General features: G+C 41.5%; 1 protein-coding gene and 1 long non-coding RNA gene across 3 annotated transcripts in view; one reads left to right on the top strand and one right to left on the bottom strand.

Moving 5' to 3' along the window:
- Window positions 1-1518: 1518 nt before the first annotated feature.
- On the bottom strand, window positions 1519-17997 carry mpv17 (mitochondrial inner membrane protein MPV17). 2 transcript variants are annotated; one of them, XM_079356759.1, is made up of 9 exons: window positions 17865-17997; window positions 16767-16847; window positions 12783-12898; window positions 11783-11875; window positions 8889-8984; window positions 3872-3904; window positions 3487-3539; window positions 3034-3099; window positions 1519-2053 (listed from the first exon to the last, which is right to left on the bottom strand). In XM_079356759.1, exons 2-9 carry the CDS (start codon window positions 16837-16839, stop codon window positions 1906-1908), a joined length of 678 nt encoding a protein of 225 aa, XP_079212885.1. In that variant the 5' UTR covers window positions 16840-16847; window positions 17865-17997; the 3' UTR covers window positions 1519-1905. The 2 variants fall into 2 exon arrangements, with proteins under 2 accessions (XP_079212885.1, XP_079212886.1); XM_079356760.1 differs by lacking the exon at window positions 1519-2053 and having other exon boundaries at window positions 2238-3099; window positions 17865-17995.
- Window positions 17998-18828: 831 nt separating this feature from the next.
- The window catches only part of LOC306832295, a 2645-nt gene continuing 950 nt past the window's right edge, over window positions 18829-20523 (top strand). The window contains exon 1 of the long non-coding RNA XR_013780207.1: window positions 18829-20523. This exon is cut by the window's right edge and continues 728 nt beyond it. This is a non-coding gene — a long non-coding RNA (uncharacterized lncRNA).

Below are 20523 nucleotides of genomic sequence, written 5' to 3'. Positions count from 1 at the left end.
CCAAAGAAATAACTTCTTCAAAAATAAAACAGTGAAAAAAAAAAACCTCTGTAAAAGAGGCGTGATGGAGCCTTGGAGCTGTCCGTGGTGCTGAACTTGCTGAATTGTTTTCACACAGTTCAGGCTCAAATCGTTTTTCTCCGGGGTGCCAACTTCCCACAAAAACAATAAACTGTAGATGACCTGTAGTTGACCTCCCTGACCCGTGGCTCCAAAACAAAAACAAACAAAAACATCAGGAGAAGGTGCAAGGGAGGCCAAGTCCACTTTACACAGCCTTTGGTGAGTCCAGCTCCTCTTTCAGTCCACACTTAGATGTTGCAGGGTCAACTTACCTGCTCACACAGATGAGGACTTTGACTATTTGGCTTCCTTGAACATTTTGAATTGGGTCACTTTTTCTGGAGAGGCATTAAAGATCCCGATCCCCCCCCCCCCTGCACACATGTATGACATTCTTCTTAACCTTAAAAATGTCATCCTTTTTTCTTTGAGACATCAAATATATCACTCATTTGATGTGAAAATACAGAAAAGTCCGTTTCAGCAGGGAGATTTTGTTTCCGTTGTCCGACACTGACAGGTCAGCTGCAGGTCGACGTATTTAAAACACGTTGACAGAAATAATCAACCTCGTCGACGATGGTCTTGTTTGCTTTCGTCGGTCATAAAAAGGATTCAGCATCAACTTCAGTTATTAAAAAACTAAAATCTTATTACAGGAGGGAAAGACCAGATGAAGAGTGTTTGCTTCAAAGCAACACAAGAATATATTCTTCAGGGAACTTCACCTGACGGCTCGTTGAAGTTTGAAGGGCCGTGGCTCCACCAACCAGCAGAGGTCACCAGCGCCCGTCGCCCCGGGTCATTCGGCTTCATTTATGCACAGTGAAAGAAGATGTAAATGTGCTGTCCATATTTATATAGCTGGTGGTTTTTCACCTCACATCGAGTTTCACTAGTGATTATCTCGTTTGCAGCATTGCTGAAGGTCAGTTTCACTCTCAAGGACAAACAACGTCTCGTCTCATTCAGGCGTTTTATGGCGTTTTGATGACTTTTGTTTACGTTAATTCTGCTTGGATTTAATCATTTAAAGATTCAGCAGCTTTCATATTTGCTACTTTTAAATCAAAGACAGTCATATTTCTCTCATCAGTAAAACAATGTAAACCTTAAATCAGTCTCTTCATGCTGAACACTGGACTTTTTAAAGCTGCATCACGTTCAGGTTAACAAGTGACGTATCGTTTAATTCCTCAGGTTTGAGGTTCCAGTTTTTCCGGGGAGAAGCTCGTTTCCCTCGGGGGGGTAAAGAGGCTATTTGGAAGATTTTTCAGCAGTTGCATCAGGCCCCGTCTCCCCCCCCCCCTTCTCCCCCCCACTCACATCAGCCAAGTGTGTTTGTGTGGGAAACAAATGTGTGCAGTTATTTGGTTGACATCCCAGCTCAGCAGCCTCCACATCTCCCTCCAAACAAACCCCACCCGGCCAGAGACGAGCAGGACACAAAAAAAGTTTGAGGTCAAACACACCACTGACATCACCTGGTGTGAAACTTTATTCTCCAACACACCAGAGACAGCTGACGTTCATTAAAAAAGGTTCACATTTTAAGTACAAAGACTTCGTGTAGATTTAAAAATAAAGGAAAATCCAACATTTGTATCATGATTGTTCGTGCAGCAACAGATTTATGTGACTCTTAGAGACGACAGCGCTCAAAGGGCATAAATCAACGTTTTGGTAAATAGATTAGTTATTGACTCTGGACTTTACAGAAAACGAGAAGACTGATCCAAACACAACTTCGACTAGCTGAAACACAAAGACCAGAAACAAATGAAAACAGTCGTCCCCCAACGTCACACGTTTTACCTCAGAGGCAGTAAATCAGCGGCTCTTTCACATCATAATGTTCTGGATACTTGTGTCCTCCCGTGATCTGCCATGAGAGGGCGGTATCACACGCTGAACGTTGGGAAGACGTGGCGAGAGATGCGGCGAATCAGCGCTGTGAAATAACAACTCCCACACTGGAACATTAAAACAGCTGCAGATAAAACGAGTAAGAACGAATGTGAAAAACGCAAAGGGGGCTGTTGCAGGAAGTCAGTTTGTAACAGGGTAAATATTCCAGCCCAAAACTCCCCTTAAATCCTCAACCTGTCCTTTTTTTTTTTTACACCGAGGAGAATAATCAGGAAAACTACACGAACGACTCAACTTCGGAGGGATTTTCTTTTTGTACTTTCAGAGGGAGACAAGCTAGCTGTGTAGCCTTGTTTCCATTCTTTATGCTAAGCTACGCTAAGATAAGCTAATCACCTGCTGTCATATATTCTGCAAACTCTTTAATAAATGTTTTTCTAAAAAATTATTAATATTCCCAGATTTTCTTGTCATCAAGCGGCTCTTTCCCGAGCCATGCACTTAGCCTCAAAAGACCAGGATGCATTGCGTCCTTTAACCTATAATGCCTGGTGTTACTTTAGAAAAAGATGATGGGCTCTCTCATGACTCCCTTTGTGTAAAAATAGAACTGTGTGAATCTTTCCTGAGCGTTGAAGTGTGCAGGTAAAGAGGGACGAACAGAAAGAGCTGAGGTAAACATGTCCTTCATTCTAACACACAAACAATGACCTCCTACAACACAAATATATGACATGGATTACAACATGTAGGTGTTAACTTGTGTGTGTGTGTGTGTGTGTGGCTACAGCGGCACTCTATCTCTAAATCCATATTTCCATAAATAACAGACTTTCGCAGACATTTTCTGCAAATGCAAGTTTGACTTTCAAGTGTGAATTTGTCACTCAGCGTAGACGAGCACTTTCTCCCGACCTTTACGAGTGACTCAGTCACAGTTTTACACGTTTCAAATATCAGGAGACTTAGTAGCCTAAAGTGAGTTAGACTAGAAGCGGCGCATGCCCAACACTCATTACAAACGAGTGTTAATCATCATCATCATCATCATCATCGTCAGCATCAACAACGGCACAGGCTGGACCTGTGAGCGTCCCTCACATCTTATTGGCCTTCCAGGTCAGGTAGGAGTTCCAACCAACAGCAACGACCTGGACCACGGCCAACCTGCAGGAGGAGGGAACAAGTCCGTAACAGAGTCTGACAGGCTGTTAGACACAAACGTGACTCTTGTGACATTTAAAAAGATTTTTTTTTTGGGGCATTCTTGCACGCACTGAAACCCTGTCTCTAAAATCCAGACACTTTAAAAAAAAAAAAAAAAGATTTGAACAGATATGAAACCACAGATTTTCAGACATTTCAGGCTGTTTTTTTTTTTGTGCCTTATTTGATTGGACAGATGAAGAAAGACAGGAAGTGTTTGGGAGGAGAGAGCTGGGGCAGGGTCAGGGTCGGAGTCGAGGACTTTACCACGAGGCTACGGGCTTCAGATTCTCTTTAATTTCACTTCACAAAAACCCAATCATGTGATCAAAGCTGCTGAAGGTTTACCTGTGGTGCAGGGGAATGAAGTAGAAATTGGCGATCTGGACGGGAGGCCATAACTGAAACAAAAACAGGTCACATTCAACTTCTACTTCTTCAGCTCCCCCCCCCCCCAAGTGAAAAGTTGTTTTCCAGCCTTGTTGAAATTATACAACATGTGACTCACAGGCTCAGAGACTGAGTACAATAAATTAATGAATTAACATAAATATAAGAATAGATCAAGACTAGCAATCAGCCGTGAGCAGGAAAAGCGTGATTATTTAGTGATTAAAGCAACAACATGTAGGAACTTGGTTGGTTAGAATATGAAGTTAAATTACAGCTCAAAGAACTTTTCTTTTGACAGCAAATGTTTGAGAAAATGTGAAAGCATAGACGACAAACTTACATAGTAATTGGAGATCAGTGCATCTGGGTAGTCCTGTGAACAAAGATTTAAAACAAGTTACTGAGGTACTTTAATGATTATAAGTTTGCTGTGATTTTGTTTGCAGGAGGTTTTGAAATGTGCCTTTGAAACTCAAGAAGAAGAAGAAGAAGAAGAAGAAATGTGAACGATCTGAGGCGGAGAACTAATTCTGCATCGTGTCAAAGTTTAACATTCTGGTATCATGAAAACTCAGGTGAAAAACTGAAGCTAAAAAATCGATCTCTTCTGACGGCTGAATAACTGAACGTCCTAAAATCTGTTTGTTGCGCATAAGGCTGAAACCGAGGAACGCTGTGATCGATGGCGTCTTGCAGGATAAAAACAAAACAAACTGTTTTGTAGACTGAAATGACTTTTTTTGGGCACAAGAAGTCGGTAGATGGAGAAAACTTTTTATTTATTTTTTTTCGGACTTCCTACTCAGGTATCAGGTTCATCCCACCAACATTTCCCACCACGTAACAGTTTGAACTCCCAGTGGGAGATGAAGTGAGAAATGATGATGTGTTCAAACTCCAGTTGGTGGAGAGTTTCTTTCCAAAACAATGCAGGGTGGAGGGAAGTTTTAAAGCCAAAAATATCTGCGGCTGGCCAAGTAATAGTTGAGTAATCAGTAATGATGGACACGGCTATCTACCCCCTGTTGATATATTCTCGAGTCACTTTGGAGAAAGGCAAAGCAAGTTTGCACGTGTATTTCTGTAGAGTTGAATATTTATAGCAAAAAGTCATTGGTGAATTTAAAAGAAGGAATTCATTCATTAAAAAAAACAACTTTTAAAGCATCCTTATGAATCGTCTAGTTTCAAAATGTATCTCTGGCGCTTGTTTTTTTTAGCCTCTGCGAGCAACTTTAATGTTTCCCAAAATAAACACAATTCTCGCTCTCAAACAGTTTGTATCTAAGACACATTTTAATCAAGCGAAAAAGACGGAGCTGCAGAGAGCTCTGTGACGAGCGCTAACGGTCATGCTAGCTTAACAGCGTATACCTGCACCGAGCAGCACTAGCTGGACTTCACCGTCAGCTTTGCTAACTTGAGGGTTCCCTTCTGATCCATCTTCTTTTAGCTGCTGCCATAGAGCCAAATGTGATCGCTCTCTGCCACAACAAGAGGAGGAGTTTAGCATAAGGTCTCTCTCTATGCAGACGATTCACTCCTTTATGTTTCCAATCAGTGAAGTACCTAACAGAAGCACTCACCTTATTCAAACTTTTCAGGCAGTTTCAGGATATAAAATGAACTCTTTCCAATTCACAAGGAAGTCCTGAGACGTCACTTAGATTTAGACTAATTTCTTATCTCTTATTTCAGGTGTTGACAGACCACTTTCTACTATCTATGAGACGTCTGTTGAAATACAGTTTTCTCGAGTCTCTTTGTTCAAGTCCAAAAAGCATCCTCTATCCCTGTCTCTCATCTGTAAAATACATTAAATCAAAATGACACCAAGCATTCTGGATAATGTAACACTTTTTCGTCAACCACCTAAGCAGGCTGGTGGCATAACTGGGACTGTAACCAGGGAGCGAATATTTGCTGTATTTGGATGCATGTTCATCTTGGACCCTCGTGTCCTGTCTGGCTAACATTGGACCTGTATGCTCGTGCTTCAGCCTCTATGACTGAACCTTTTGGGTGCTGCACATCCACTAGCCTCTGACTTTACCAACAGTAACCCCTTAACAGTGTCTGTACATCCGGAGACAGGACAGGGGATTAATAAAAAACGAGTCAAGGAAGAGATTTGGGAAAGGACACAACGCCGGCCACCCACATCGAGGACTACAGTCTTTGTTGATGGGGTCCATGAAGGACACCTGTGCCCCATTAACCTACTTCTTCGATGCAACGTGGCCTCCTTTTTTAAGTCATGAGGAAGGACTGTTTTTATCTGTTTGTATTTAATGTTAATGTTACCCAACTGTTTATTCAGAGCAGATCTTTTGTGAGCAGCTGTGGTCATGAGTTTTGTGTGCGGCTCGTAATGTTTGAATGTTGTGTATAATGGTTCTTGTTACTGTGTATGTGTGTGTGTGTGTGTGTGTGAGGGGGGTATTTCCCTGTACAGTGAACGTCTTTCACTTTCAATCAACAGGTCTTTGAAATAAAAAAAAGTATCTGATCTTTTCCTTCAAATGAAAGAAGAGGTTGGTAGATACAGACTTTATGACTCCTCAGTAAATACAAAATGTGTGTGTGAGTGTGTGTGTGTTATTGCTCTTTCAAACACAATCTGACCACACAAAAACTTCCCTTTGACATCCACTTAAAGGTCACCTCAACGTGTCCCGACATATAAAAAAAACAAGCCAATGTTCCAGTTATAACATTTTCTTTTTTTTTAAGGTGAAGCGGTTTTTCTAATTAAGGCCAAACAAGCTTCTTCGCCACCTGAGGTGAAATTACACCGAGCGTCAGAAACACGTCAAAGTATTCCCTCCCACACTCTGAAGGCCCAGTCTCTGCTCCCACACTCTTCACCAGTTTATCTTCAGCTTCAGAATCCGTTTTTATTTCCAAGTACATCCACATACACAAGGAATTTATCTTGGTGTGTTGGTGCGGGAAAAAAAAAAGAGATTAAAATAACAAGTAAAATATGAGAAGCAATTACCAATATATAAAAAATAATTAAAAACATGTCAAATATAGAGAATAATAAAAAAGACAAAATGTTCAAAGGGAGCGTAAAAATAAATTCAATTTAAAGCGTTAATGTAACACACAGCTTCATGCCTCTGATGCTAACAGAAACTGAATTATCTATAAAAGTTGATTTTTAAACTCAACAATGACAAATGATTTTGTATTTTTTAAGATGTTTTTTTTTAAGCTTTTATGCTTATATTTGAGCCCCAACATAGAAGAAGTTTATTGTCTGATAAAGTTGAAGAGACTTTTGAATGGCTCTGAATCTCTCTACGATCTGTTCAAAAAGATTTCATTTACATTATGGGACTTAAGATGCACGCTGACATCACTGAACATGTAAGACGGTGAAGAAATCCTGTCTTCAGACCAGATTAGAGGTTGCACACAGGGGGGCGCTCTGAGCAGCTGGGGGTCCAGTGCCTTGCTCAAGTGCAGCAAGGCCTAATATCCATACTGAGGTCCAACTTGAACCAGCGACCCTTGGACACCGTGAGATTAAAAAGCTTCATCTGGATTAAATGAAACTGGATTGAACGGCGAGGAATATTATCAGGATCAAATAATCAAAATCATTCACAAAAAAGGAAAAACAACGTTTGGAATTTATCTGAAAAAAAAAAAAGTAAGACTGCATTTTGGACACTTTGATCGGGTTGGATCAAACCGGATTTCAGGATTTCGGCCAAATCTGATTTGCACAAATTGAGTCTCATGTGTGCTGACATCTGAAAGGTAAAATAATCCTTCAGAGTGTTTTCAGGTGGAGTTGAGGTGTTCGTCGCTCCACAGGTAAAAACAGCAGACAGGTGAGTAACAGCTGAACAAGAAGGGCAAAGTCTTGATTGGACCGGCGCGCGGCTCGATTAATTTTCCTCTCACATTTCCCGGCTGCCAGGCCTCGTTGTAATGAGCACATTTGTCATTTATTTTCTGTCCTTTCTGACATTTACCAGGTTGGCCTTTCAGCGCCGCGCCGCTCCGTTTGTAAATAATTGATGGTCACCAGCGGCACGTTGGGTAAGCAAGGCGGCGAGCGGCGTTTGAGCAGCTGGCACAAGATGACAGCTCAGACTGGGCATACAAACACACACACACACACACACAGATACACACATGCCTATATATGAAGGTATGAGTCACTCCAGCTATTTCCACCCCCCCCCCCTCTCTCGTCTCTACCTCCATCACAGGAAATAGTTTCTAATAATACGAGAGGTGAGTGTTGGAGGTCAGATTCATGAAAACTAACTTCCTCTCGTTTACCTGACTGTGTTCATTCAGGAAAAAAAACCACCACCTGCTCTGGAGCCAGTTTGTGTCGAATCTGCAGTGTAAATATTAATCACAAGTCAGGACCAATCAGAGGTCAGAAGAGCCCTGCACAGACTTCATCTCTAAAATGACTCAGAATTGTTTTGAGAGGCTAAAAAAAGTTGCGTTGATGCCGAAGACTTCACGTGTTTTGGAGATATTTCTACAGGAAACGGACTCCTCCTCCTTTCACTTTTCAAATAGAATACGTCGTGATGATTTAAAAAAATATTGTTTTTACTGTAACTTGGGCGTCCGTTATATTTTTTAATTCCCTCTTTCTAACTCATACCCGTGTGGCTCCAGCTGAAAATCCTCCTCCTCCTCCTCCTCCTCCTCCTCCTCCGTCTTCTTACTTTCATGAATGAAAAATGAGCCGAGGGCAGATGAGGTCAAACACTTCATCTTTGCTTCAAGTGGAGACAAATTTAACCCGAGCTTAAGAGACTTTTTCTGCCTCGACTAACCAACGTCACCCGGACTATTTTGCACATGTGGAAGACATTTTACAAGTTAGCGTCCTGCATTTTAAATTAATTCGAGCATTTTTCTCCCAACTGACAATAAACTGAAATCTTGAGAAGAAAAAGATCTCACCCAAAAAACAGACAAAAAGGGGAATCACAAACTTCTTACACACTGAACAAATGCTGTTTTCACACATGCACTAAACGATTCAAAATCTGCTGTTATTTCTGCTTTGAGCTGCACGTGTGAACGCAAACAGACTCTGACTTTACCGGGACTTTTTCTCGCCTGCAGAGCATGAAGTCGGGGTGTGATGACACAGTAGGAAAGATTCGGGAATATTCACTGTGGGCGAGCGCGTTTGTATCCTATCACTGCTTTGACGTTCGTGCACGGCTTCATTCTTTTCTGCTTTGTCGTTTAGTTTCTGTTTGTTTGTTTGTTGATGCCACGAATACGTCCAGTTAAAAGGTAGAATAGAAGAAACGATCGAGCGTGCATGTGTGAAAAAGGCAGAATAAAAAATAAAGCTGACTCACCCGCTTGAGTTTGGTGACGTTGTTCTCCACCGTCAGTCCGTTCAGAGCGCCGGAGATCCCGAGAAAAGCTCCCAGGAAACACGGCGCGAAACACAACTACAAACACAAACAAAGAGAGAGTTAGTAGAAGTGTGAATGAAATGCCTTTTAAAAAGACATTTAAATCTTTACTGAGTTGCATTTAGCCTCGTTAAATTAGTGGGTCCCCACTTTGTTCAGTAAATCCTAACTGCAGACGGAGTGCTCAGATTTTAATATGCAAAATCCTGCAGTTCATCAAGTGTCCACTAGAGGCTGGCTGCAGAAGTCACATTAAAAAAAAGCCAGTTTACACTTCAGAAATGAACAAGGTTACATCCTGGATTAAAAAAAATGGAAAAGGTCCGATTAGCTCACATTGGACTTTTGAATAATTCTTCTGATTTGAGCTCATAAATGATAATGATAATAATGATAATTATTCATGGACTGATGGGCCGGCGGTGAAGTTTGTCAGGAGGCTTAAACCCCGCCTCAGCCCGTCACTTTTGTCAGGTGGACTGAAAGTTCGGCATTTCCACGACGTGCTTCCAAAGCCCCCTCAGGTTTGACTAAGAGTCATTTTAATCACATTTATTTTCTCTTCTCTTAATCCAGAGGATTAATGTTTAAATGAGCGGGCAGTTTGTAATGTACCCTGTGCAATAAAAGTCTGATTTGAGTATTAAAAAAGGCAGCTCTTCCCCTCACTATGAGGCCTGAGTAGATGCTGAAGATCATATTTGGTGCATATTAAATAAACATCCACAGTGAAACCTCTCCTCACATACGAGACTTACATAAAGGACTTCTTCCTCTGTTATTCAGGTCTGACGTCGTGAGAAGCTGCTGCAGCAGTTCATCTTTCATTTCACCAAATGGCCCCTCGGTTATCAGCGAGGCAGACGGAGCAGCGTGCAGTGTGGACACAGAGCCGCTCAAGCGGAGGAGCGGAACCCTTTGCTTCGATAAATATTTCAGTGTCGAGAGTACTGAAAGCTTTTGACGTCTTGTTCTGTCGGAGTTTGATCCAATCAAACACCAGAGGGCAGCGTGACCAGGGGAAGGACTGGGGCTTTATCTGGATTAGATGTTTTTCTGATGGACGATTAAACCAAAGTGGAAAACATGAATGTAAAAAAAAATGTAGTCCTCTATTTATTCCTAAAACCTGATATTCACCGCAACTAAATACTTGTTTCACCGGAGGTTTAAAGTCACCTTTCTGGAAGACATTGAAACCTCTGGTTAACAAAAACACCTCAGTCAGGATGAACCCTTTTTTTTCTGGGTTGTTAACTTTCATCTTGGGCGGTAAAAACTGCACAGACTGTAAATACTAATGAACAAAGCCTGAGTGACGTCACACATCTGTTCCTGCAGGGGGCGCTGGAGGCTCATCAGCAGCAGCCTCCACGTTGGAAATGCTGTCTCACCCTAACTTTCAGTCAACCAAACGACAGGCTGGGGAGCTGGAGCTGAGGCGAGTTTTAAGCCTCCTGATGAACCGTTACACCGCGCCCACCTGTCAATCACGTCAGCTCCACGTCTAACTGTGGATAACACGTATCGATGACAGCAACTCGTCAGACATATTTAGTTTGGAACCAGGAGTTAAACATGTTTATTCATGCTGTAAAAACCTTGTGTCGTGTGTTTGTGACTTCCTGGAGCCGGCGTTAAGCGGACACTGGATTTAACTTGTCCTTATTGGCTTAACTTTCAACACCGGAGGTTCGCCGCATGAGCAGAAGCGTTTCACATCCTCTGCTTACAGCTTCACAAATTTGCTTCGCCGTTTGGTCTGTTGGTCGGATACAAACAAAGACTTTATTTTTAGACACTTCACAGACCCGAGAGTTATTGGCTAATCAAGCAAACTTTGGCCTCAGAGTCGTTGGTGGCTGTAATGTTTCAAGTTTCCTTATCGTCCTTTTAAGTCCCGTTTACTGTTAACGAAATCAGCATGCAGCAGATGCAATGATCACATGTAGATCGTCCTCTAGGCCCACAGATAAATAAAGACAGGAGGGATGGGGGGGGAGGGGGGGGGTGGGGTTACAGCAAACAGCCAGAAATCTCAGCTCTTGAATTAATCTGACATCTTTTCTGTCCATCAGTCTGATGTGAGGAAATTGTCTCTTTATGGTCGGGACTCATCCGCCCTTTTAGCCACAAATAATGAGCGTAAGTGGAGAATGGAAACACACCCACACTCTTGTTTCTATTAAACTTTGTCAGAAAAACAACAACTTTAGCTCGTCTTTTAAAGGGGACATATTGTGAAAAATCTGCTCGTACAGTGTTTTTGAATATGTATGTGGGTAACCTGAGTGTCTTATCAACCCACAACCTGTGAAAGAAATCCATGCAGTCATTTGTTTGTATAAGTCTGACAACACAGAGAAAAATGCTCTGTTTCAAATGTGCCCTCCTTGTGATGTCACAGTGGGATTCTGGTAAAATAATCCCCTCCCCCTCTCCTGGTATCTCCACCTATAGACTCCACCTCCAGCCTCGAGCTAAACTTTAGCACAGGTCCGCCATTTTTATTCTCATTACAGAGGAGTGATGTCTACTGGGAATACTCAGGGGGCGGGGCTTATTGCATTTAAAGAGACACACACACCAAAACGGAGCGTTCTGAGAGAGCTGGTTTCTACAGGGTCACAAACCTCCTCTGCTGCTTGATTCACTTCGTTATATTTGGACCAAAGCTCAGAAACACAGACATTTCATTAAGACTCATTTAGTGTTTGAAACGGTGGAATAAGGGGGAGAATATTTCCTCTTTAAATCAAAATAACAACAAATAAAAGGTAAGAGATGAGAAGAAGAGAGAGAGACTGTTTCAGGTTCTTCAGAGCTGCTCTCACCTGGTCAACCAGCATTTTCTTCATGGCAGCACTTTTAGTCCCTCCGACCACGAGGCGGTCCAAAACTTTGTACCAGCCCCCGATAACTGGACCCTTTAATGACATGAACAAAGGAAATCTGAAGAGCGCATCCTCTCACGTGAACATGATTCACCCTCATAAAAAAGTCAAAGTGCGACGCAGAGATTTATGTCTGCATGTTAACAGCAGATCAGCCTAAATTATACATATTATTTATGAGTATATTATTGATGAGAGAACAAACACGACAGGATGTACGAGTTGTGCTTTTCTACATGAAGGAGCAAACATGTCTCGGTGTAACATGAATCCTGCATAAAAGGAGCTCCTATAAATAAAAACTGGCAAAGATCTTCTCCTATGATCTGAAATGACGAGGCGGCTGATTGGCAGGACGTAAGACGATTAAGAAAATATAAATAAACTCCCCATCTATGTGGGGATGACGTCATCGAAGACATGTGCTACTTTATCCAGCTGTCACACAAACTCGATCGCAGAGAGATACAAAAGACTTAAGGGAACAATACGCAGCACGGATCACGCAACGGAACAAAACACTAAAATAACTAACATGATGATTCAATTCAAGTTTTATCTTCGTCAAACTAAGGCCCGACCGATACGGGATTTTTGGGGCCGATACCGATATCGATATTGGAGAGATAAAAATCAGATGCTGATATATCGGCCGATATCTTTCTTAGATTTATGGTCAATATTCAGAGACAAATAGACATTTATCATGGTGATCTCTCAGATGTAGTTATAAATTCCTTAAGTGGGGTGTTTGAACCATATTTAAAATTTTTAAAAGTGGGAAAATGTCATGAAAATAATTCAGCAATAAATAGATGATCAGGTGTGACCTGCCGTGTGAAAACACTTTGAACAGTCAGAAGACCAGAGAGGAAAGAAAACAAGTTGAAGTCCATTATATTTATCTGTGACATCCATACGCCGAGACGACACTTCTTACCACGAAGAAGAAGCCGATGCTCATCATCTTGGCTGTCCGCCGCACGTTGTGATGAGCCAATCCTCTCCTCTCGATCAGCTGCTGGGAGATGACATCACCGACGCCCACTAAAGAGCCTGAAGGACAAACAGCAGACAGACACTGAGAGCACAGTGATGCAGGTGAGATTGTTCCCGTGGGATGACTGTACATGTGTGGCAGAGATTTTTTGTTTTTACAGCAGCTGCAAGAGGCATTTCTGTTTACATTGTTTTAAATAAAGATTTAAAAAAAAAAAACAATCAGACAAGAGTAGAGAAACGGCTTCAAGAGCTGTGAGGTTAAACAAAATATACATTATGAGAGAGATGCTGCAACCAAAAAGTAACATGTCTATACAGGGGGCAGATTTGACTTACTTAATTACCCACAATGCATTGCAACAAAGGATGTAGTAGTTTTTATTTAATGCTCATGATGCTTTTTTTTAAAATTTTAATAAGATTTATTTGTGGGCTTTATTGTAGAGATCAGAGAGAGAGAGAGAGAGAGAGAGAGAGAGAGAGAGAGAGAGAGAGAGAGAGAGAGAGATAAACAGAGAGAGGGAGAGAGAGAGAGATAAACAGAGAGAGAGAGAGAGATAAACAGAGAGAGGGAGAGAGAGAGAGAGGGAGAGAGAGAGAGAGAGAGAGGGAGAGGTAGAGAAAGCAAGAGAGAGAGAGAGAGAGAGAGAGATTTCTGTTCGACGTGGTCATCATCCAAAATCAATATCACGATGTATCATGATGTGCCGTGTGCAGCATTTTAAATGACCTTATTGCTTAAAAACATAACTTCACTAAAAAGTGATGTGAATCAAATTGCCAAGAAATGAAACGACAACATGAGACAGAAATAAGCTGGAGGACAGATCAGAGAGGAAGTTGAACCCACTTCCCTTCAGTCTCAGGAGACGGCCGTTCATCCCGAGTCTGGTCAGGACGTTCTGTCTCACCTCTCTGACTTTGTGCTCCTTCATTATACATAACAAAGAGTACGATCTACACCGGCTCCTTCTGTGCAGCATCTTGTTAAAGGATGATTGAAACGTTCAGCTGCAGAATGGATTTTCATGCTCCTGCAACACGCTGACAGACGCGTTTAATAGATCATAGATCAGGTAGAGCAGGAGCGACATCACCGCTCTACCTCCTGATCGTTTACACGTCGACTCTTTGCTCTCTCTCTCTCTCTCGGTTTCTACAAACGCTTCAACTTCCTGCTCCGCGCTCCGTTAGCTCGATGGACTCCACTCAGATTGTGAAAGAGAATAATGTTGGCGATACGAAACAGCAAATCAAAACCTCACTGAACAGAGCTCAGCTGTCAACATCACTTTCTTCAGGAGCTCGTTTTTTTCTTCTTCTTCTGACTCTTAAAAACTCGACCATGACGTCAGCTCGCACTGTCAACGGTTCAAACCGATCGAGCTGAACAAGAGGCGACCTTTTTAACTTGTGATGTCAAAGGAGAGCCAATAAAGGTGGAACGTTTGACACGCGAACACCGAACAGGAAATGTCAACATCTTTACCTCCAGAGCAATAAACACAAATACTTCCTGTCTTCTTTCACGTTGACTCAGAGGCCGCGATGACTGAAGCTGCAGTCTGACACCGAACGTCATCATTTGTGTCACACACACACACACACACTGTCTGTCCATGTCTCAGGTTAACTGTAAGTTACACAGACGCTTCACTTGATTTATCTGCTGATTTTTCCTGCAGTGATCTTGTGTCGAGTCAACAGCATCACGATGCAAAGTAAAACCTTTTTTTTTTTTTTTTTTTGTCAGGTCGAGAGAAGGTCAAATATCTTCGATCTCTTCTTCTGATGAACTCCAGGAACATCTCCACATGTGTCACTCTGGAAGACATTTTGAATCATCCTAACGGCACTTTCCTTCACCTACACTTTACAGAGCAGATCTTCAGGATTGTGCTTCATTAAAGGACTGTAAATAGTCCAGAGCACTGCCGAGCATCTTGATATATTCTTTGGGCTAACGTTTCCCATGTGGAGAGGTTTTAATCCTCCAGGAGAGCAGCGACCTGCTGGTCCCTCTCTCTCCCTCTCTCTCCCCGTTATAGACTCTGTCTACGGTCCTGAAAACTCGGTTGTATTTTTTCCAGAGGAGGTTCCCAGAACTGGAAGGATCATTCTTGTGGTGAATCTTTTGTCGACTTTCTTCTGCAGAATAAATGAAACAAATCGACCCACATATACACGTATCTCTACTGATCTCTGATCAGGATGAATGCTGATACTCTTGTTAGTTAGTTTTCAGGTCAATCTAATCTACTACCTAAACGCATTTCACAAATTACAGGGCAGCTACATTTTATAAAAGGAGCTTTCTCAGAATCCTCCTGACATCAATTTGTGTTTCTGTGAATCCAACCACGCAGGTCGTCTACCTAGAGAAGGAAACATTAGCCTTTAAATTGGTGAAATAAAAGCGTGTAGCGTCATCTCATGGAGGAAAAAAACTGAAGTACAAGCAGCTTTGATTTGTCCTTCCATGCAGCCGCTGTACTAAGTTTCATCTTTATTTGTGACATGGATTTGAACAGTTAGCCAGTAATAAGAAAAAGAGGCGTCTGTCTGACAGATTGGAGGGACTGGAGGGTCGCCAGTTCAATTCCCGGTGAGGACCAAGTCTGGAGGTTGTTTGAATAGATGGAGAGAGCTGGAGAGGATCCACTTCACTTCCTGAGCACTGCCGGTGTGCCATTGAGCAAGGCACCTGACCCCCACCAGCTAAGGAGCACTCGCTGTGTGCAGCCCCCTCACTCTGACATCTCTCCATGAGTGCATGTTCACAGGATCCTGTTTGTGCATGTGTGTATTTCAGCGTGTGTGTGTGTGTGTGTGTGTGTGTGTGTAGCATGTTCATTAAACAGAGTGTCCTCACAGGGTTACTAAAGTACATCTTGTTCTTGTTCCTGATTCTGTATCAGACAAATGTTGTTAATTGGCTCCATCTAGTGGGGATTGAAGTGTACTACAGGGAGAGTGTGACTCCCGCTACTCTGTGTGTGTGTGTGTGTGTGTGTGTGTGTGTGTGTGTGTGTGTGTGCTGCCTTGAAGTAATCACATCTGGATCTGCAGCCCCTGGGCCCCTCGCTCCACCCAGGATACGAAGTCTCAGCTTCCTGTGCTGCTCTCACTCTCTCCCTCAGCTTCACCAACGTTTGCACATGTGTTGCTTTAGTTCCTGTTTCTTATGTACTTATGAGCTGTTACAAAATTAAACAATGTTGGACAACAATAATAAACACAAACGCTGTCACTCACTTTTTATGTCTCTCTGCTGTCCTACATGTGTTTGCATCAGATTATCATCATGTCAGCATTTCATATTCTATCGTCATGTTAATTTCAGCATTTTAGCACAACTAGTATCAGTCTTTGTTTATTGTTCATCTTTAATGTTGTACTTTTTGTACATGAAGATCACAGTTCACCAAAGTCAAATTCCTCATGTGTGTGTAAGCAGACCTTGCTGATAAAGCGGATTCTGAGGTCCCTGCTAAGACCTACAAAAAAAAAACATTTTTTTCTTCAATTTATAATAAACGAGCATCAGTTAATCTGAAGGCAGCTTAATGTGAATGTACTGACATGATGTTTAAACCTGCAGGGCCTCCGTCAAATGGTTAAATTGTGAACATACCGAGTTTAAGTTTAAGTGCATAAATACTGTCATACTGTCATAACGATGCCTTGTGATTTATAGTGCAGCCCTTCTCTACACACACTGAAAGAAGTCAAGGTAACTCGGTCAAAGACCTGTCTCCTCTGTGTTGATTTAAAGGCGGTATGTTGGAGCAAAGGTCGCGTTAAGCCCCCCATGTGTCTGTCATCACATGCTATCACTTTATCGTCACCAACAAGGGAGTTGAACCAGGAACTAAAGTTTGGACTGCATCTCCAGTCGGAGTCAAATGTGGCTTCTACTGACCTGCGGTGACAATCTGCACAGTCCACGGGTGTTTGCTCATCAAGGCCTGGTAGGATCTCCACAGAGCTGCCATGATGCCTCCTGGGAGGAAAACAAAAACACTTGACAGTGAAGTGTGCAAAAAGGTTTCATACATGTAGTCCCCCCCCCCCCCCCCCCCGCCATGCACCAGCAAGCAATGTGACTTCAGTTAAGCTACACTGCTAATAAGCTCCTTCACTCCATCAATAACGGCTGGCCTGTTTCACTAAGGCTAAGCTAACTGTGGCTAACAGCTTGTTTTATAACAGAAGTCAATGTGGTTAATAAAACAGTGAGTAAACAAGAGATGACACGTTTGACTTTGGTAACACTTTAAAGGAGTGTTTCACATTTTAACTGCACTACCTGTTTGACAGCTAATTAAACATCCACAGCAATTCAAGATTTCAGAGTCAACATTTAGTAAACTTGTTGATTTCACTGGGATATCTTTTAAACCAAATTAACGAGGAAATTAAGTATTTTATTGGGGGGGGGGATAAACTTTATCAAATTGTAAAATTGTACAAACAATCAGACAGCAGATGTCAAAATAAATAGAAACTCTAATGCTTGTCCAAAACGAAAGTAAAGACATAAAAATGCCTCATATATGCAAGTTCTGACACACTTAAAAACTACAAATGTGTACTTATATATAAATAAAATAAATTTTAAAAAAAAGAATAAAACTGAAATATTTTACAACCGAATTTAAGAGTAAATAAAATCATAAAATAAAAGACTACTTCAGAGTTGTGGCACACACTCAAATATATAAACAATCATAAAAACTACAAATCGTAAAGTAGTTCAATGTAGTTCGGCGGAACTTCTTAAGCTGAGGTGACGTCACGCAGTCAAACGTTACATTGTTGCGCGTTGTTGACGTCGACGTCGTAAAGAAACAACAAAAAAAACGTCGTTTCTTCCTAAAGACTGAAAGTCTCCAACAAAACAGGGTTATCACATGTTCCTGTTAGGATGCAGAAAAACATGACTGTCAGAAAACGAGTCATCCTGAAACACACACAGAAATTAACAACATGCATATAAACAGAGAGTATTAATACTTACTTTATGTTATTACAAGCTCTTTAAACTAAGTCGGCATGTTACGCACAGAGGTTACGCACCACCGGTTTGGCTTTGACTGAACGAGCTGTTCGTGGTGCCTTCAATGCCCGAGAATCAGCTCGGAGTTTTGCCTATTAAAATCTAAACATTTGGCTTTTACTCCATTTAGTACCATCCGTCGGAGTAAAGTAAAGGGGGACAGTTTCGTTTTGAGATGTGAGATGGAAGGAGAAGTTTTGGGTTGAATCCTGACGATCACTTAATCCTGGTGTCTTTTTTATTTTATTTCTTTAAACATTTTGCAGAAAATCCCTCCTCATCATCTGCAGTGTCGCCTCTATGTTGAAAACCTTTGCACAATTTGTACCTCTGCTTTAGATTAACTTTTACATTTGCATAGTTCATGCTTTATTGACTGTACTTGTTTATTATCTGCTTTAATTATTAACTTTGATGACACCTGAAAGGTAATGACTGAGTAATTAGGATGTCTTAATTATTTTGTTTCTCCTTGGAAGATTTTTTTTTAATCTATAAGACTTTCGTAAGACTTTATCCAGAACATCTCCCAATTATTTAAGGTTGATATAGAAACACTTTGATTCTCTTAAGTTGTTTTTTCCTTTCTGCATCTAAGATCTCCCACAGTCCTTAAAGGCCGCATAAGAACTGCATTATGCGTCACTTCCGCTGTAAACAAAAACTCTCCTGCCCCCTTGTGGACAATCCCCGGTATCACACGTCAGGACAGAATCTGAGCTGAAACGTCTGTTGTTTTGATTTCTCGATCTTTTTGTTTTAGCTCCAGTTTTTGTGCCTAGCTCAAGGGCACCTCGGCAGTGATCTGGAAGCTCTCCAGTTCCTAGACCAAGGTCCATGTTTGGAGTTAAATTAAACTTAGTGAAAAGTTGCAGAACAGGCAAAGGAAGAACCTGGTAAACATTTGGACAAGTTCTAATTAATTTTATTTATAAAATTGAACAAGCTCCAAATCAAAGCATAACTGATGACAGTTTACAAACAGAACAGGTCCAGACAGAAACCTTGGACTCAATACGACACACAAAGAAGCAGCAACAGTCAAAGTTAAACATCCAACACATACAGAGAGGATGTTCCTGCAGACGACATATTAACGTAGACTGTCGTTGTGAACAGAAGGTTCTAGTTGATGTTCGTTTGTCCCGTTAACGAGGCTTCATCTTTAAAATAAACCTGTTCGACTGAATCTGTCAGAATCTGTCACTTTCACTGATTATGATTTTGTGACGAAGTGACGCTGGAGAATTTCTGTAAAAATTATGAAATAAATTAAAATAAAGATTCGAGAAAAAAAAAAAGGAGCAAGAAAAAAAAAATGTTAACAGAAGAAAATAAAAGCCTCCATGTGGGTCAACAACGTATGTTACATCAACAATATGATCAGTTTTGCAGCTTTAACTTTAAAGGTCCCATATCCTCCTCTTCAGTGTAAATAAGTCCCAGAGCTCCTCTTCATCATGTGTGTGAAGTGTGTTGTTGTAAATCCACTCTGATCCTGTATTTGATCACGTCTATAAACTCCTCTATTTCAGCCCTGCTCAGAACAGGCTGTTTCTGTGTCTGTAGCTTTAAATATGTAAATGAGCTGTATCTGACCACGCCCCCTCTCTGGAAGGGCTCGGGTGTACTCGCTGCTTTCTGGCTCCATGTCCTATTGTTTACGGTGAGAAGGCAGACTCAGAGGGCAGAACAAACACCTAGCTGTGGGAGTGTCACCCACCTGGGGGAGGGGCTACTGCCCTTTGTGATGTCATGAAGGGAACATCTCCAAACAGCCATCATTGGGGGGGGTTTGTAGACAGACTCGAGACACATTAAAGTTAGAGAAACACGGAGAAGTGGATTTTGCAGAATGTGTGACCTTTAAATCAATGAAAAAAAAACGTTTATAAACAGATATTTCGTGCTTCTACAATTGCTGAAGTTTTAGTTTAAATTAATGTAACAAACAAGTTGGTTCTCCGATTTCATTGGCTTATAAATCTGACTGTCCAAACACAACAGCAGTTTATAACAGGGATGCACCAACATGTGCATCGGTCCAACATCGCTATTGGCCGATAAATTGGCAAATAATGTAACATGAACGGATGTCAGTGGACGATGTTTATTTGTAGCGCCAAATCAATGAAACGCTGACATCTAGTCCAGCTAACGACTGAATCAGAGGCAATGCCAATACACAGCCTCAGCTAGCTGTTTGTAATTAGCAGCTAACGCCGAAAATGTGCGAACTTTTCTCCTTAGTGCAGAGAAAACTGAACGTTGATTTAATGAACAAAATAAATCAGCAATGATTTAAAAAACAACAACATGTGATTCCCTTTAGCGTCACTCACTCTTCTTCAAGTATAAATCCTCGGGATGTTTTTTTTTTTTTTTTTTCAGTGAACCTTGCCTGAGATGTTAATGAACCTACAGTACAAACCTCTAACGCCGCTTTATGACGCTATAACGGTAAACTAGACGACGTTACATGACTGATATATCACATTAAACTGAAGGAACCTTCTCATGTGTCCTCAAAGACTTTTCAAACACAACAGTCTTTAAATTATTTGTAATGATCACGTCCATACAACGCCACGTGTCCACCAAGTCTTTAAAAAAAAAAAAA

The sequence above is a fragment of the Symphodus melops genome, assembly GCF_947650265.1.
Source record: "Symphodus melops genome assembly, chromosome: 1".
NCBI lineage: Eukaryota > Metazoa > Chordata > Actinopteri > Labriformes > Labridae > Symphodus > Symphodus melops.
This window is presented reverse-complemented; position numbering and strand designations above follow the sequence as displayed.

Excerpts from the sequence above, each read along its gene's own strand:
- mpv17 (XM_079356759.1), bottom strand. The coding sequence starts at position 16,839 with ATGGCAGCTCTGTGGAGATCCTACCAGGCCTTGATGAGCAAACACCCG. Across the intron at positions 3,905-8,888 it reads ACGTCACCAAACTCAAGCGG|GACTACCCAGATGCACTGAT; the intron begins GTGAGTCAGCTT and ends CTTTGTTCACAG. Across the intron at positions 2,054-3,033 it reads ACCTGGAAGGCCAATAAGAT|CTGTTTTAATGTTCCAGTGT; the intron begins GTGAGGGACGCT and ends TTTTATCTGCAG.